At 33.0% G+C, this 17,878-nt stretch overlaps 3 protein-coding genes across 3 annotated transcripts; all 3 read left to right on the top strand.

Annotated features, from left to right (window-relative positions):
- The first annotated feature begins 4,102 nt into the window (after positions 1-4,102).
- LOC140956364 (PAN domain-containing protein At5g03700-like) lies at positions 4,103-5,942 on the top strand. Its single transcript, XM_073413083.1, has one exon. It carries the CDS (start codon positions 4,327-4,329, stop codon positions 5,797-5,799), a length of 1,473 nt encoding a protein of 490 aa, XP_073269184.1. The 5' UTR covers positions 4,103-4,326; the 3' UTR covers positions 5,800-5,942.
- Positions 5,943-10,347: 4,405 nt separating this feature from the next.
- Positions 10,348-10,998, top strand: LOC140991314 (uncharacterized). Its single transcript, XM_073461227.1, has one exon. It carries the CDS (start codon positions 10,348-10,350, stop codon positions 10,996-10,998), a length of 651 nt encoding a protein of 216 aa, XP_073317328.1.
- A 2,918-nt stretch (positions 10,999-13,916) lies between these two features.
- LOC140991532 (fructose-bisphosphate aldolase 6, cytosolic) lies at positions 13,917-16,403 on the top strand. Its single transcript, XM_073461525.1, has 3 exons — positions 13,917-14,111; positions 15,010-15,237; positions 15,334-16,403. Exons 1-3 carry the CDS (start codon positions 14,084-14,086, stop codon positions 16,152-16,154), a joined length of 1,077 nt encoding a protein of 358 aa, XP_073317626.1. The 5' UTR covers positions 13,917-14,083; the 3' UTR covers positions 16,155-16,403.
- Positions 16,404-17,878: the final 1,475 nt, after the last annotated feature.

Below are 17,878 nucleotides of genomic sequence, written 5' to 3'. Positions count from 1 at the left end.
AAAAAAAAAAAAAAAAGACAAAAAATTGAAACAAGGAGAAAATACAAAAAATCTATAGATTAAAGATTTCAGTAAATGAATAATTTAGATATTTGAAGTATTTAAGTTTAATAATAAAAAAGAACAAAGGCTGAAATGATTTGATTGGTCGGGCATCTGTCGATCATGGAAAGGAAAGTTAAAATATAGTTAATAAAGATTTTAAAAGCAAATTTAGTTTGGGCCTGACAATTTCCGAGGACCAAAATTACGAGCCCAATATCCTAATACAAATGTTTTAAATTTGGGCCAGAAAAGTAGGTCCAGAATCAGAGAAAGGGACTTGATTTATTATTTTATCCAAAACAGCTTTATCTAGGTGATTATTGATCGTCGAACCCTACCAAAACATAATTTTATAGATTATTAGAGAAATTAATCACAATTATTACATTAATCAAGGTGGGTATTTGCCTTTCACGTGCTCAATTCTTCTAATTTTTGTTGACCAACATTCATAGGGGATCAAAATTAGCAATTTCAGAGATTATTAGCAGCGATTAATATTATTCGAATCCCTCTCCTTTTGAAAGTCAAAATTCTCATTTTTAAATTTAACAAATATACTCACTCGTCTCATATATTTAAGCTTGTATTTTCACAGAGTAGGTTATTGGAAAAGTAAATTTTAAAAATAAAATTTCCATTTTTCCCTTATTTAATGAATATTTTAGTAATTAAATGAACAAATTAACAAGTTTAAAAGTAAATTAAATAGGGATATATTGGTAAAAGAGTAAAGAAAATAATTTTAAATATAGAAATTGGACAGTATGTGGACAGACAAAAAAAGAAATTAAACTTAAATATATAGAAGAAATGCAATATTTATTTTTTACTCAATTTTCTTGTCTCTTTTGACGGTTTTGTTCATACTATTTATATGGATATTTATCTTATTCATTCAACATATGACACATGTAATGAGTGAACAAATCATGACCACTCATTCAACAACGATGTACAATGATATATGAATTAATGACCATGATTAATCAATCAACACACGTGTAATGTGTTGAGTAGATAAGAATACTACCGATAATATATGAGTAATATCTATCAAATCTCATTTAACATATGAGTAGGTCTCTTGTGAGACGGTCTCATGAATCTTTATATGTGGGACGGGTCAACCCTACCGATATTCAGAATAAAAAATAATACCCTTAGCATAAAAAGTAATATTTTTTCATAGATGACCCAAATAAAAGATCTGTTTCATAAAATACGACCTGTGAGATCATCTAACATAAATTTTTGCCTTTAACATATATAGATCATTTATGTGCATTTTGTTTGGTTGGAAGAAATGCAGTTGGGCTCTTTGATTGCATGCTACTCTTGCCCATACGACTAACTGAGGCTTCCTTGAACTGTAAAATTAAAAGAGGAAAATTTCAAAGTCAAAACCATTTAATTATGGGTTGACAAAATTCAATTTTTTTAAAATAAAAAATATATATTCACGTGTCCATCAATGTCTACATACAATAAAGATAAAATATATATTTAGTACATTTAAAAAAGTAATAGACTATGATTTGAGTGATTGTAAAATCTACAGGATCAAGGCTAATATCAATATTTTATTTTTGAGCAAATTTTTTTTGAAACGATATCACGAGTCTATATCTATGAGAAGGTAACTCGTTCAAATGTATAAAAAAAATATTATTTTTGACATAAAAAAATATTTTTTCTTGATTGAAATCAAACAAGATATTCATATTACAAATTCGACACATAAAGTCATCACATGTGCTTACCTATTATCAATTTATCATCAGTTATTTTAAATAATTGGAAAAATTATAAAAAGCGGTTGACTTCAAAGCTACCATTTATTATGGGATGTACCAGTCTTATATCCCACTTTGCCGAAAGCCTACACTCAGAGGTTTTTTTTTAAAAAAGACACCGTAATAATTTTTTTAAAATAAAAATAAAAAAACAAAAGAAAAAGAGGAGCAACTATATTTGACTTTTAAATTATAAAAGGTCACCAGTCGCCAGCTAACCAGCCCCCTTAAAAAATAAATAATATTATTATTATTTTTAACAATTTAATTTAATAATTATAAGATAAGGGTTGATTGCAAAAATTATACTAAAACTGGGAAAGCCAAGTGTATATGATTGATGATTTTAAGTAAATATTAATATCAAAGTTATTTGATAAAATAAAATCTTACATTTTTAATTAATTTTTAAATGATACGATTTTTTGTATAAAAAGTCAAAATAGCCCTGACCTCATTGATGGTACGTTTATTCTCAAACTCGACAGGAGTTCGATATCAAGTAGATGGATGGGGAACAACTCTCACCTCATGATAATGTTCGGCATGCTTAACGGGCCGGTTCGACTCTGAACCGACCCGGAACGGGTCCGTTAAGCCTAGAATCGGAACCGGTATGGTAAAATCGGACCCGAAACTGTGTACAATCCGTTGGTTTGTGGGTTGAACCGGTTCAGTCTTTTCTGATCGGTTCAACCGGTTCTGGGTCCGGTTCCAAATCAGTTCCGGTCCGTATCCGGAACCGGACCCGAAACCCATAATTCAATTTTTTTTTTTAAAAAAAATAAGATTGAACAACAAGGTACGAACCTGACCACGAGGATGAAGAAGCCATGGAACTCCCCAACAAAGATGTAGGGACGCCATCGTCTAATCGAGCAAGCAACACAATGTCAATGAGCACGACGACAGCCCGTGCAAAGCGAAGTAAAGTTTGGGATCACTTTGATATTGAACAACAAGGTACGAATAACTCTTTTGTCGTTTGTAAAATTTGCAAAACGAGGTATTCTTACAAAGCTCAAGATCGGTTTGCAGCAGAAAAAAAGAACAGGACATCTGGCGCGATCGACGAATTCCAAAGCTCAAGTTCCGACGAAGATCCAGAATATTCAAAATATATTTTAATAAATCGTGATGAATTTTAGATATTCAATTGTAAAAATAACTGTTTAAGTTATTCTGTTGCATTTTTTTATGTAATCACAATTATTTGCAATCAAAATACTAAATAAAAAATTGTTCATTAATATTATTAATTTTAATTATATAGTAAAATATAATAAATTAGAGTCCGGAACCGGTTTGACCCGAACCGGAACCGGTTTATTTGAAGCCGAACCGGTCTTTGTTTGGATTGGTTCCAAGTATTTCAACTTGGAACCGGAACCGGTTCGGACCGGTTCCGAACTCACCGGACCCATAACCGGTAGGAACCGGTCTGAAACCGGTCCGGTGGAACCGATAAGCAATGTTAGATCTTTAGCTAATAATGGTTAACCAAGTAAAATAGTTTTTTCATTAACTCAAAAATAAAATTATATTTAATTAAACTTATATTAAAACTTTATATATATATATACATCATAGTGTGCAACTGTGGTCATCGGTAGGTTCGGTTCGGTTTTCGGTTTTTTATTTCGGTTTTTTCGGTTTTCGGTTTTAGAAATATATAATCCGATATCCGAACCATTTTTCTTCGGTTCGGTTTGGTTTTCTACCAAAACGGTTCGGTTATTTCGGTCGGTTAATTCGATTTTGCTATAATTATTTAAATTAATAATATAAATATATTGTAAAATATAATATGTTAACTTTCTACATGTTTTCTTAGTAAAATATTTAAATATAACGTCTAAATTAATTAAAAAACAACGACCAACTAAAAATTGTTCAAAATGGTTTTTTATGCACTAAATATCATATAAAAATATATAATATAAATCAAAATATAAAAAAATTATTAATTTAATGAAATTTCGGTTTTTTCGGTTTTTTCGGTTTTGACGTATATAATCCTAAACCGAACCAAATAAATTTCGGTTTTAACATTTATATCCGAATTACAAAATTCGGCTTTCGATTCTGTTCGGTGGTCGATTTTTTCGTTTTAAATTTTCGATTTTTTCGATTTTATTCGAAGTTTGGACAGTCCTGTATGCAGTACATGTTAGTATACAAAAAAGAATTTGCTGTATCCCCACCATCCATGCATTATTATTTTTTTTTTTTAAATGAAGATATTATCGAAGTTGCGAATACTTTAACGTTTCCCCGTGGGAATATTTTATCCCATGCATCGAACAATAGTATAAAGAAGTCTTTGAGGTCTGCTCACTGAAGAAACCTACAAAAAGCATTCGTAAACAGTATACCACGCACTATTTCTCTCCTTCCTTGCCAGTTTCAACATTAGCAGAATCATCAAAATTCTGCATCAGATCCATCAAGAATCATCTCTCGTTGTTTGTATGCAACGGTTAAAATGGATAGATTCAGATCATTGAATCATCTCCTTCTCCTCGCAATTCTTTCAGCTGATCTATACAGAATCACGAGCAGCTCGCATGCCGGAGAATCCCTAACGCCTCAAGAGCTTCGAATCGGATTCAAAGCAGCTCCAGATCCGTCTGTTTCATCTTTCCAACCCATACTCAGGGATTCAACTGGTAACTACTCATTCGGTTTCCTCAGAGCTAACAAAAACCAGCTCACTCTATCTGTAATCCACGCGCCGTCATCCGTGCCGGTTTGGTTTGCAAACACGAACCCTTTGTCCAGGTGGGCCGACCCGACCGAACTTTTATTTAATGGAAGTTTAGTGTTATCCGACACCCGCACGGGAGTGTTCTGGTCAACCGACACTATCGGGGACCGTGTTTGGCTCTCCAGTGACTCGAATCTCCAAATCCAGAAGCTTGATGGCACCACTGCGTTGTGGCAAAGTTTTGATTTTCCCTCAGATACCCTTGTGGAAAACCAGAATTTCACCAGTTCCATGAGTTTGGTTTCATCGAATGGCCTTTATTCGATGCGGTTGGGTCAGGATTACTTCGGGTTATACGCGAATTTCATGGGTTCAAACTCGGGCCTGGGCCAAATGTATCTAAAGCATGGAGCACTAGAGGCCAAAGCGAACATAGTTGATGGCCACCCGATATACCTGGTCCTCATGCCCGATGGATATCTGGGCATGTTCCAAAACGGGTCGATCCCTGTGGATGTCGAATCTTTCAACAGTTTCCAACAAAATACGTCGGGTAATCTACGGGTCAAGATCGAACCCGACGGGAACCTCAAAGGGTATTACTGGACCGGGTCGAATTGGATATTGGATTACCAAGCAATATCCGACCCATGCGAGTTACCCAGTTTTTGCGGGTCGTACGGGCTTTGCACCCCCGGAAAGGAATGCTCCTGCTTGGACAACCGGACAGTGGACGAATCCGGAAAGTGCACCTCGCTGGAGAATCGAGTTTCCGGTGACTTTTGTGGAGCATACGACAATAGATACAAAGTACTACGTAGAAGTGGGGTCGAATTGCCATTTAAAGAATCAATGGGATACAAAAAAATGGACTCTTTGAACCAATGCGAGTCGGTATGTGAACAGAATTGCACATGCTGGGGCGCGGTGTACAGTAACTACTCGGGGTTCTGCTACATGCTAGCATTTCCCATACAGACACTACTGGCTGTCGGGGACGACACAAAAATGGGGTATTTTAAGGTGAAGGAGGGTGCAGGAAAGAAGGGAGTGAATGCATGGTTGGGGCTAGGCCTGGGATTACTATTTGGGGCAATTATGATATTTGCAGGAGTTTTGGGGTTGGGTTGGTATAGGATGAGGAGAAGAGGAGTTAAAGGGTATTCGGAAGATGTTGGTGGCGTTGGCATTGGGCCATACAAGGATTTGGGGGCTGCAAGTTTCAGGTCAATTGAATTAAGCGAGAAGTGACGTAAGGGATGACGTTTGCTCTTTGGGAGTTTTGCCACTTATCCTGTGACTTTGTAATTGTTTAGTGGACGTGGGGACAGGTGAACCAACTTGGTTTTTGTTCTATGGATGCTAGTAAAAATTTGAAGATTATTAATTTTTTATTATATTTTCCTTGACCTCCTATGCCACGCATTCTATGCCATACTAATTATTATGGACACACGATGCGTGTGTGTACAATATTTTTATTATTATCGATAGATTAAAGTGAAATTTTACAAATTATGGAGGGACTAAATTGATATTTGAATGGTTGAAATAAAAATAAATAAAAATAAAAATGTGTGTTGAAATTAAAAAAACAAAAAACAAAAGTGTAATATTAATATTATATAAGGGTAAAATTTGAAAAAAAAATTGGTGTCTTCTTTAAGTAGTTATTATCATGGCCTCACACTTAATATAATAGTATAGATATATAATATAATAATAATATCATAAATATGTAAACAAGTTAGGATTTGTATCCGAAATTCATCTGAATATAGACTTCAAATTAATTCAATGGCATATATTTGACGGAAATTTAACTTGAATATCGTATAATTCATACTTTGATGTAGGATCTTTGTAGTTGATTTACTAACCTTTATTCCGGAGATAACAATGTTCTTCGATGGTCCAATACCGATCACGAATGGAAAAAAAATCAAGTTTTCACAACCCAAATGCTCAAATAATAGTGATATATTTGTTGCAATTTTGAAAGAACAAGTCTAGGCTCTTTCTTGCTTCTTTTTTGTTGATAATAATGATTATCTTAATTAATCCATCATCTTTATCCAAAGTTAATAATAGTGGAAGATGGCAGTTAAAAAACAAAACTACTCCTTCCAAAATTCAAATTTAACATTTGAATTCTATTTGGTTCGGGTCAGATCGGGTCGGGTCAACCCTCATGAGCGACCCATTACCATTAACCCATTTATTATTTCTTGCATATATTTGATGCTGACTATAGTTGTCTTCATGTTAACATTCTTGAATGGTATATCCAAGGTATATATTTAATAATATACGTGAAATCTATTCAAAAATCGACGAACATCACATATATTGATAAATTTTCGAGGTTCTCGTAGTAATGCCATGAGGATAATATCTCATTACCATGTTTTACAATCCTAAAATGACTATGGATACATATTACTCGGTATTCATTTATCTAAAAAAGCACTTCATTCAATTCAGCGAAAAAATGCCACTTCACTAAATTGGATTCTTTTATAAGAAAGCAGAAGAAATCATATGACCATTTTTTCGATTTTTATTTTTTTTTACCAATGTTTTGCTTTTATGCTTTAAAACTCGAAGAATTTAACTTATGATTCCGTTGCTTCACAAATGTGCATCCGATTTTGATAATTGGAAGTTACATGGGAAAAAAAGAATTTATAGTTATAAAAATAATGATTTTAGCTTTAATAAGCTAGCATTTAGATTAGCAGAATCTTTTTTTTTTTTTTATATTATGTTAGGTCACTGACCATTATCAAATAATACATCAGACTCAACAGGCTCGAACATTTTTATACGACCTCGTATTTTTAATACGTCAGGCCCAAAGTTATCTTAATTATTGGGCATCGTGTGTTACTTTTCAAGACAATATTTTATTTACTTATTAGAACCATATAGTCTTGCTGTACAATCAAGTCTTGTAGATATATAATGTGTATTTCATATAAGATTATACATGTGTTGAAGACTATGTACTTGTGCTTAATATCCGAACATTTTTATATCGACTATGACTTTTAGTAAAATAACAATCGTTTGATCCTTTAAAAAATTTTCTCTAATTATTAGCTAGTAAACAATATAATAGTTGGCAATTATTGAAATTTAATAAAAAAGAGTGGCAATGCAGGGACAAATATTCTTTAGGGCTAAAGTGGGCTATAAACAAGCACAAGATTTTTTATTTTCTATTTAAGAGATTCAAAATAATTAAAAGTGTTGTAAATTTTTGCTCTTGCATACGCGTTGTTTTGATGAAATTTATTTGTACAAATCAGTCTCACGATTTCGGCCTCTCAAGTACAAATACACACACGAAATCCCTTTTGTTTCAGATTAATTTTTTTTAATATTTACAATCGTTGTGTGTTGTAAAAAGTGAGCCTTTTCATGTTTGAAAGAATAAAAATCGCAATTCTTGAAATTAATTTATTAACTTTGATCAATTATTTGCCGTTTGATCAGACTAAATTGGGTTGAGAAAAAAATAAAAATTTTAAGTCGTATTTATTTCCGTATTACTAAAAATTCATGAAATTCTAAAATGAGTTTTTAAAATATTTTGTATAGAAAACGATTTAAATTGCTTGCTTGGTTATTACTTGAATATTTGTTGATGATCCATTCATTTGTTATCCCTTGAATATTTGTTGATGAGCCATTGATTCTTGAATCTTGATAATTTATTGTTGAGTCATTGATTGACTTAATTACTTGTTTATTTGTTTGATTTTTATTTTAATATTATTTTAGAGATATAATTTGAACTATTTCAAAATGAAACATCAATATGTTAGGAAGAAAAAAAGACATAATTATTTGTTGTTGAACCATATATTCTATTATAGATGAATTTTATGTTTCAAAATATCGTATAATACAACTTCGTTGAAAATCATAAATTACTTTCCCGTTACATACATATATATATGTATATATATAATTTATTACAATTTTGGTAACAATATATAATTTATTACGTACATTAAATTTAAGCCAATTAACTCTAATTCTTGGATCCGTCCTTTTTTAGTGTATATGAAAAAATATAATTTTATTATTGAGAATACATGCATGCCCTCGAATCATGGTCTCGTTGGTCCTTTGAGGTTTCTTGTTCCTTAAAATTGCTCACAATGCATGACATCGATCCTCAATTCCAAGGAGATGGATGGAAATGATTTCGTATCCACTTGGTATTTTATCAATATTTGTCCCTCCCATAATTATAATAATAATGTAGCGGAATATGCATGCTATGGTCCATGTACGATGTATCCCAATTCGTCGGGATCATTGAAATCCATAGATCTGAAATCCATCACTTCAAATCTCCGATCCAAGCACAACATCATGAAATTTAATTTAAAAGAGCAAAATCAGTTTGAATAATTAATTTTGAATGCAGTTTTCCAAACATATATATAATATGAGAATTGAGACATTATAACCACACATGGATTAGCCAAAAAAATGCGAGACCCTCATCCAAATCATAATTTTTCTACATATTAGAAGTCAAGAAATTGTTCGATGATTCAAATAAAATCAAACCAGATGCATGTTAGTGAGATATCATTAATGATGCCGATGGTTTACATCCCATTCGACATTAAAATACAAGTCTAAAATGAGATTTCAAGTTCGAGACTCAATTATAAAAAAAAAAAACCATTCTTTTCTTGATAAAAAACATTAATGGCCAAAAAAAAAATCTTTATCTCAGAAAATAATAGATAAATTTGGCCAAAAAACTTTGATCATTACACTTGCCTTTGGCCCAACTCTCAACTGTAAAAAATAATTTACTATCATTACCACGATCTGTTGCCTAGCGATGATTATGAATGGCATGCGGAGTAGAAATAGTTAACCTTGGTGTTAAAGTCTCAAGATTTGATGTGACAAAAACGAAGTTGGAAATGTGATGTTTTTATTAGGTTGATTGGACAATGATTCATCAAGCTTCCTTGTCTATTCAGAAATATCTAAAAAGTCATTAACATTAATATTCTTACGTAGAGAAATTGTAAAATTAAACATGTGATGTTTTATCAGAAAACTATAGATTGTTGTAACGGTGCAACTTAAATATTTATATTCGACAATAATATCTTTTCTTCTTCCAATTTTCAATCCGAGGGTTATGTTTTGTTGATTATAAATGCGAGAAAAAACAATCAAAATCTGAATTCAGGTTATGAAAATTTTCCCATCATGATTTGAATAAGCTAGTTCCGGATTTGTAAAATTTAGTATTTAATGACATAATTAGCAAAGGTTACCTGGATTTCTTCTTAATTTCTTCGAACTAATCGTTTTCTGAGTTGAAAAAAGTAGGCCACACAAATCTGACAAAAGGACTGTTGAAAAATAAGTTAAGGGTTCAGTGTTATTATATAAGGCTTCAAAGACTGATACATTTCCTGCAAACCCAATTCAAACCTCTATACACATCAGATTTCAGTAGCTTAAAAAGTTTCCGATTTAATGAAAAACTTTGCAATTTGTCGCAGCAAAAGTGCAGCAAAAGTGTCAAATTCTTACGCTCCCTGTATCCCTTCTAACAAGGAATCACATCATAAATCCCCACACTTGATCCCTTCGATCCAAAATGAAGTCACATGTATTTACAAAGTCAAACTGATCTCTACTCAGAAGCAATTCTTAATTAGTCTCAAATGGTGCAATCATCTGTTTAAACAAGGGTTTTGTATCAGCATCGGTGAGCACCCATTATCATCTTCAAAATCCTGCAAAAACTCCATGATCATCCGCAAAATCCGAGGCACGGAAGCCTTTGAAGCATGCAGTTCGAAAGTTGAAATGTTTTGGGATCTTTGTGGTGCTGAATATGGTTCCGGACCTGAACCAATCAATGGGTTTTACGTGTTATTATTGATCAGCTCGGAGCTATGCTTAATTCTAGGAAACATGGATCATGAAGAGCTGGAATTCAAGAAACAAGAAGTATCCGAGTTTTCATTAATTTCGCGGAGAGAATGCTTTTCGGGGAACTGTCTATATTCAACCAGGGCTAAATTCTGCGAAACTGGCATGTGCCACGACATCTTGATCAAGTGCGTTGGAGAAGTCGAAAATACGAGGTCCGGGGATCCTGTTTTATTGGTTTACATTGACAAGAAGAAGGTGATTGAGGTGAAGAGGTTGTGCTGGAATTTTAGAGGTAATGGAACTATTTTCTTGGATGGAATAATGGTGGATATGATGTGGGATGTACATGACTGGTTCTTCAGCTCATCAAATGGTACTAATAACTATGGGGTTTTCATGTTTAGGAGGAGGAGTGAATTGAATAATTGGTTGTGGCTGGAAGGAAAGGATTTTGAGCAGAATGACAAGGAAGACAAATTTGAGTTTTGTTTGCTGATTTATGCTTGCAAGAGTCTAAATTAACTAAATTTTGTTTCAAAAAATTTTTATTTTATTAAACTTTAGACTTAAAAGTATCGGAAAAAAAGTTATTTATTTATGTATTTTTTTTTTGGTTTTTTGAATTTAGTTTTACAGGTATGCATGTTTTTCTTTACTACTTTATTTGTTCTTTGGATTGAAGTCTTATTTTTCTTGGGGAATTGCAGCAAGTGAGAATTTTGATGTTACACATAATAATTATCACTTGAAGATGATGTATTAAATTCACTAATTTCTGATACTAAAAATAATTTTTTAAGACATGAATGTTGCAATTTTTATTTTTATCAGAATACAATTTGTTAAATCACAAATTTTATTTGCACGATTTTTCGGTTAAATCGTTTTCGGAAGGCAATTAAAGGCCAACGGTCTGGGTTGGGCCGTCGGCTCACCAAAAATCTCGGGCTAGCCCACACAACCTTTAGTTGGAAACTTAATATAACATTTGTTTGTACGGTTCGAAACTATGAAACAAGGTAATAAATAAGCACCGAAAGCTTCTACTAAATAAATAAAAATAGAATTCGGTCTAAACTCTTATTATAAATAAAAATAAAAATGGTTAAACTAAATATTCATACTTTAGAAAATCCAATGCAAACTTTCGGCAAGTCTATCTCTGATATCTCTCATCCCACATCTTAAAAATTAAATATTTAAAATAAGTTTATAATGAGTTTACAATAGACTTCTATAGCAACTTGGATTAATCATTTTCGTAAAGCGAGGACAAATATGAAGTAGTTGCTATAGCCTATAGGGGTCCATTGTGCAGTTACGCAGGCGCGAGCACGGGCTCGAGACGTGACGAATGGTATCAGAGCCTGTCACCAGCAAGACATATGGTGCTTACCAAAAGTAAGACTACTTTAGCCTTTATGACCTTCAAAACTCACTCAATTTTGAATTTACCACCACCCATGCGTCAAATTTCATTGTGGTATGACATCAACAATGTGTGCAAATTGCAGTCTAATTAAATTAAGACTAGTACAAAGTCAACTTAAAATTCAACAATTTCTTTTTATAATACGTGAGTTTAAGGTTGCCAGTATTTAGACATTTTAATCAAGAATTTTGTGTTGCCATGTCATAAGTCACGCGTGATTCTAAAGCTTCTTCTTTTCCTGTACATTTTTATTGGATGCAGGCGAATTTTTTTTTTTTTTTTGGTCGGTTCATTAATAAAGTTACAAATTTTACCTCTCAATTTTTTTTATTAAACGGTAATAATTTCTGAAATCTTTTTTAGATATAAATTTAATTTTAAGTATATCTTGTAAATCAACTGAAAAAGAAAGGGTAAATAAAATAATGATAGTTTGGAAAAAAATTCTAATTGAACGTATGATTCTGATTTCTGTATGAAATGGTCGATTAAAAATTGTGAAATAACGAAAATTTTGAAGAAAAAAAAAATTGATCAAAGTTTTTAAAATTTATTCATAATAATAATATAATTATAAAAATTTGATTATAATTTAATTTTAATAAATTAAAATGCACCTACTGGATTGAATTACCTTTGAAGGTGCGAAACCATTGAACTACTTGGGTAATGCCCCTTGGTGGTCACAAAAAGTTGCTCCAGCCCACAGCATTTTTTGTCCAAATTTAGGTCTCAATTTTAATAATCCTAACAAACTATCCTTTGGTTTTCCAATTTTGCCCCACCCACCTAACAAATATCACCTCCTAATTTCTAATTTTTATTTTTAAAAAAATATTCGAGTGGAGTTAGAGATAAAGTAGGTGAGGGCATAGTGTCATGGTTATACGTTTGATTCCTTCTATCAATATATTTTTCGATCGAGTATATCGTATAAAACTTGTCTTGTGTGTTTTTTTCTATTGATATTAAGTCTGATGGTTTATACAGTACACACATGAAAAATAATGACTATAAGATCTCCCGTCTAAAACAAATAAGATTAATCAAATATGTATTATTTTTTTTAAAAAAAATTGTTATGCAAGTAAATAACTTATTTATGTGAAAGATTGCTTGATCAAAATAAAGTATATAAAGTGTGATATGTGATGTCATTTGACATATAAAAATAAGAGTAAATATCTTGTGAGACGGTCTCACGAATCTTTATCTGTGATACGTGTCAATCCTACCGATATTCACAGTAAAAAGTAATACTCTTATCATAAAAAGTAATATTTTTTCATGGATGATCCAAATAAGAAATACGTCTTATAAAACACGACCCGTGAGACTGTCTCACGTAAGTTTTTGTCTAAAAATAAAACATCAGTAAAATCACACGTCGTTTCCCAACTTTTGAATAAGAATTGTGTTCTTTCTTTAGTTAAGAAGATCACACAAAGAGCATCGGAATATAACCTATATTGTAAAGATGTAGAAGTGGCATCATATATACATTTGCATCAATATAATATATAGGAGACATTTTATTTTTTGAAAAATAATAAAAGGCCTTTTTTATATTAAAAAATAATAATAGAAGGCATTTTTACAACTGATATTGATGCCCCACTTCACTTAACAGCAACTTGGAGGTGAAAGTTTACCAATCATTTTAAATCTCAATATTATTTTAAACTAAGTGTGCCACAATTCCTTACAATGGAAACTATATATTTAATATTCTAAGATAAATTAAATTTCAAGAATTTTTTTAAAATTTTCTTTATTCTTTCTAAAAAGACAATTACTTGAGACATACGAAAAAACTGATCTTGAGAATAAATAAATAAACAAAATAAAATTTACTAAATTATCTCGATCCTAACCAACAATCTCATAACATGTTATGCTTTAAAAATATAATAATAAAAATTGNATATATACTTGTTAAAAAGGAAAATAGTAGGGGTAAAATGGTGACACTAATAATTTACTAATTTATTTAAGACAGTTTTACTTTACTTGGAGGAGGGGTCGAGATTACGAAGCGGAAGCGGTAATACCAACGACCCAAACTCACTCACGCTCTGTATAAGAAACCTAACCTATCCCTCCTTTCATCCCACCAAACTCTCACCTCTCTCCTTTCACGCTATTCTTCTCGTCTCGTATACTACGCTATCGACGATGTCTTGCTACAGGGGAAAGTACGCTGGTAAATTTTCGATTTACCTTGTTCTTGTGCCGGATCGTGGTTTTTTTGCTCTCGATTTGGCGTTTGTTTGTTTAATTTGGTAATTTGGAGATCTGGTTGATGATTTTTTGTTGTTCTGATCTATTCTGGTGTGGTTTTTGGTGTATCAATTGATGTGGTAGTGTGTATGACTCCAATATGCTACTGGATTTTTTTATTTGCGCGGTGTTGGTGTTGATTTGTTACCCTTATATTAGATTAGATCTTTGATTTTGGGCTGAGTATTTGATTTATTTGTCTTTCTTACTTCAATTTAGCGTATGATGGGAGTTTCTGTGGCTGATGATATGCATTTGATCCCTTCTGGGTTCATCGATCGATCTAGATTTCCCTTCACTAGCTTAGATACCGGCCTGGATTTGTTACATGGATTTTATATCTTACTGTTTTATGACAGAGGTATTTCACAGATGATTCGGACAGCTATGAAGCGTGAATATGGTCTGGAGTTATGGATCTGGATTCTTTTGTTTGTGTTTGTAGTTAGTGAATTATTCAGATCTCTATCAAATGTTTAATTAGTAAGGATATATCTTTGAGGGTCAGTTTGTTACTTTCCATTGTGCATAACTACTCTACTTTTGATTCTTCTATATTGGTCAAGTTGTTTTTTCTTCGGTACTTGTAGTTCAGAAATTCAAATCGATAATTATTTGGCATGTTAAATGGTTATCATCGACCATGATACTGGAGCGAGCATGCTATTGATGTTTAATTCTTGGAATTATGATGTTCCTTATTTTAATTTTGCATGTTTACAAATTATCTATAATATTTGTTAGATGTTTGCTTTTGCATCTTTTTCACCTATGATATTATTTCGCTTCCTTAAAGTTTAAAAAGCTTTTTATTTCTGTAGATGAGCTCATTGCCAATGCTGCATACATTGGCACCCCCGGAAAGGGTATCCTTGCCGCTGATGAGTCTACTGGTACAATAGGAAAGCGTCTATCCAGCATTAATGTGGAGAATGTTGAAACAAATAGAAGGGCTCTTCGTGAGCTTCTTTTCACGACCCCTGGTGCTCTTCAGTACCTCAGCGGAGTTATCCTCTTTGAGGAAACTCTATATCAGAAAACAGCTGCAGGTATATATTAGGGAGGGGTTTTTGTTGTGATTTCCTTTAAATGTAAATGCCCATTTTTGTCTTTTAATATGAACTGTTGGTATTCTGAACTTACAGGTAAGCCCTTCGTTGATGTGATGAAAGAGGGTGGCGTCCTCCCCGGTATCAAGGTAGACAAGGGTACTGTTGAGCTTGCTGGTACCGATGGTGAGACCACAACTCAAGGGCTCGATGGCCTTGCCCAACGTTGCCAACAGTATTATACTGCTGGTGCTAGGTTTGCCAAATGGAGAGCTGTGCTCAAAATCGGTCCCAATGAACCATCACAGCTCGCAATCAATGAAAACGCCAACGGTCTGGCTCGTTACGCCATCATCTGCCAAGAAAATGGCTTGGTACCCATTGTCGAGCCTGAGATCCTCGTTGACGGTTCTCATGACATCAAAAAGTGTGCCGATGTCACAGAACGTGTCCTAGCCGCTTGTTACAAGGCACTCAATGACCACCATGTTCTCCTTGAGGGAACTCTCTTGAAACCGAACATGGTGACTCCTGGCTCTGATTCTGCCAAGGTTGCTCCTGAGGTTATTGCTGAGTATACGGTTCGTGCCTTGCAACGCACTATGCCTGCTGCAGTCCCTGCTGTTGTGTTTTTATCTGGTGGGCAGAGCGAGGAAGAGGCAACAGTCAACCTCAATGCCATGAACAAACTTAAAACCAAGAAACCATGGAGTCTTTCTTTCTCGTTTGGACGTGCACTACAGCAGAGTACCCTTAAGAGTTGGTCTGGAAAAGAAGAAAACATCCCAAAGGCACAAGCTGCATTCCTGGCACGATGCAAGGCAAACTCTGAAGCAACACTTGGGACTTATCAAGGTGGTGGCACTTTGAGCGAGGGCGCATCCGAGAGCCTCCATGTTAAGGACTACAAATACTAGGTGAAATTTTGTTCTCCCTTGAAACTTTTCGGCGTGCTGTAGGAGAAAACAGAGTCCGTCCTAATTTTAGGTAGTTCTTGTTTTTAGTTTTTTTTGTTTGAATAAGCCTGTTGAACATCAACCCTTTGAGATTGGATGGGTGCTATGTGTATTTTGCTTTTTGGTGTGTTGTCAAAAGACTTGACATTTATGGCTGTTGAATTGGTGATTTTAATTTTGAATCGGTTCTGGAATTTTGGATCCAATAAATTGTTGATCACCTAAAAATATGTTTATCATTCCAATATTTTCTTGTGGGTAAAGTGATATATATTGCTAATAAATTTTTAACAAAAGATATATCTAATCTTGTTTATTTTGCAGTATTAGATATAACCGGAGTATTTAATTGGTGGAGAGATGTTATCTATATGGTTGGGAGTTTAGTCATAATATAAGAATGGTTGGTTCTTTTGAATTTTATGGTTTCGGACCCGGTACACTGTTTCATTGAATTTGTGTGATGTAGCGCAAAGAATATATGCAACAACTCTTTTTTTGTTTGGTGCTTTTTTTACAATTATGAAATCTTTAACTTAATTATGAGGACATTAGCTTGATAAAATAAATTAATAAATTCTTCATAATTATTAAAAAGGTTAAAGTCTCATCTCACTAATATGCTAGCGATTTTAGTAAAAATTATGTATGTATAGCTAATATGTTTAGTTTTTAGAATTATTAAAAATTTGTACATTATATATGGATCAGATAAACCTTTTCCTGATCAATGAATTAATTCAAGCAACAGGCATTTCAAACTAGCCCTTCAGATAAACCTTTTCCTGATCAATGAATTAATTCAAGCAACAGGCATTTCAAACTAGCCCTTATATCCAATAGCAGCGTGGAACAATCAAGTTTTCGACAATATCGAGAAATTTGGATCCAATTCTGTGTACACAAACATATATAGATTGGCATCTCTCACGATAGAACTGATTAATTAACGTCAGGGTTTTTGTTGTGTCTGCTCTTTTAGTTTGACATTGAACGACGATGAAAGAGTACAAGGGATGGTTGCAAACAAAGTTCCCCCCAGCGATTGCCATTGGAATGCTACTCCCTGGAGAGTACAATGTCATATAAGCCAAAATAAACACAAATTCAGTATCACTTTTTAAATTTAATCGAAGGAAGAAAATGGGAATCGAAGATAAAGTCCCGGCATTTATATTCAAGAAATCCTTTCGCGAACTGCATGAAATTCATCAATAAATATTGTTGTGTAACGGAAGTCACATATTTCCACAATTGTATGATATTTGTCCACTTTGGGTCTAAACCCTCGTGGATTAGCTTTTGATCTTTACCCAAAAAAACCTTATAACAAATGAAGATATTTTTCGATCTTATTAACCAAAGATGTTCTTTGTTTATTTTGAAACTAAGTTATAAATCTTGAATTAAAAAGAAAATAGAAATATATGGAGACAATTTCTCTGAAATAAACTTGAAAAGGCCCAATACTGTTTGAATTCACAAGATTCTAAATGGAGGGTCCAAGTTCGTAAGCGTAATGCGAATAATGTCGCACGTATCCTTGCTTCACATGGTTTATCTTTTGGGGCAGTCGTTGATCATACGGAGTCTTGCGTTATGTTTATATTTAAAAAAATAAAAATACCGATTAAAAAATGATTACGAACTTTTTCTTTACAAATTTGTCAAAAAAAAAAAAAAAA

This window comes from Primulina huaijiensis, chromosome 13 (genome assembly GCF_012295235.1).
Source record: "Primulina huaijiensis isolate GDHJ02 chromosome 13, ASM1229523v2, whole genome shotgun sequence".
NCBI classification, from domain to species: Eukaryota; Viridiplantae; Streptophyta; class Magnoliopsida; order Lamiales; family Gesneriaceae; genus Primulina; species Primulina huaijiensis.
Note: the sequence above shows the minus strand (reverse complement) of the source record. Positions and strands in the feature narration are given on the sequence as shown.

Coding starts and splice junctions, on each gene's coding strand:
- LOC140956364 (XM_073413083.1), top strand. CDS start 4,327: ATGGATAGATTCAGATCATTGAATCATCTCCTTCTCCTCGCAATTCTT.
- LOC140991314 (XM_073461227.1), top strand. CDS start 10,348: ATGATCATCCGCAAAATCCGAGGCACGGAAGCCTTTGAAGCATGCAGT.
- LOC140991532 (XM_073461525.1), top strand. CDS start 14,084: ATGTCTTGCTACAGGGGAAAGTACGCTG. Junction 14,112..15,009: donor CTACAGGGGAAAGTACGCTG/GTAAATTTTCGA, acceptor TTATTTCTGTAG/ATGAGCTCATTGCCAATGCT. Junction 15,238..15,333: donor ATATCAGAAAACAGCTGCAG/GTATATATTAGG, acceptor CTGAACTTACAG/GTAAGCCCTTCGTTGATGTG.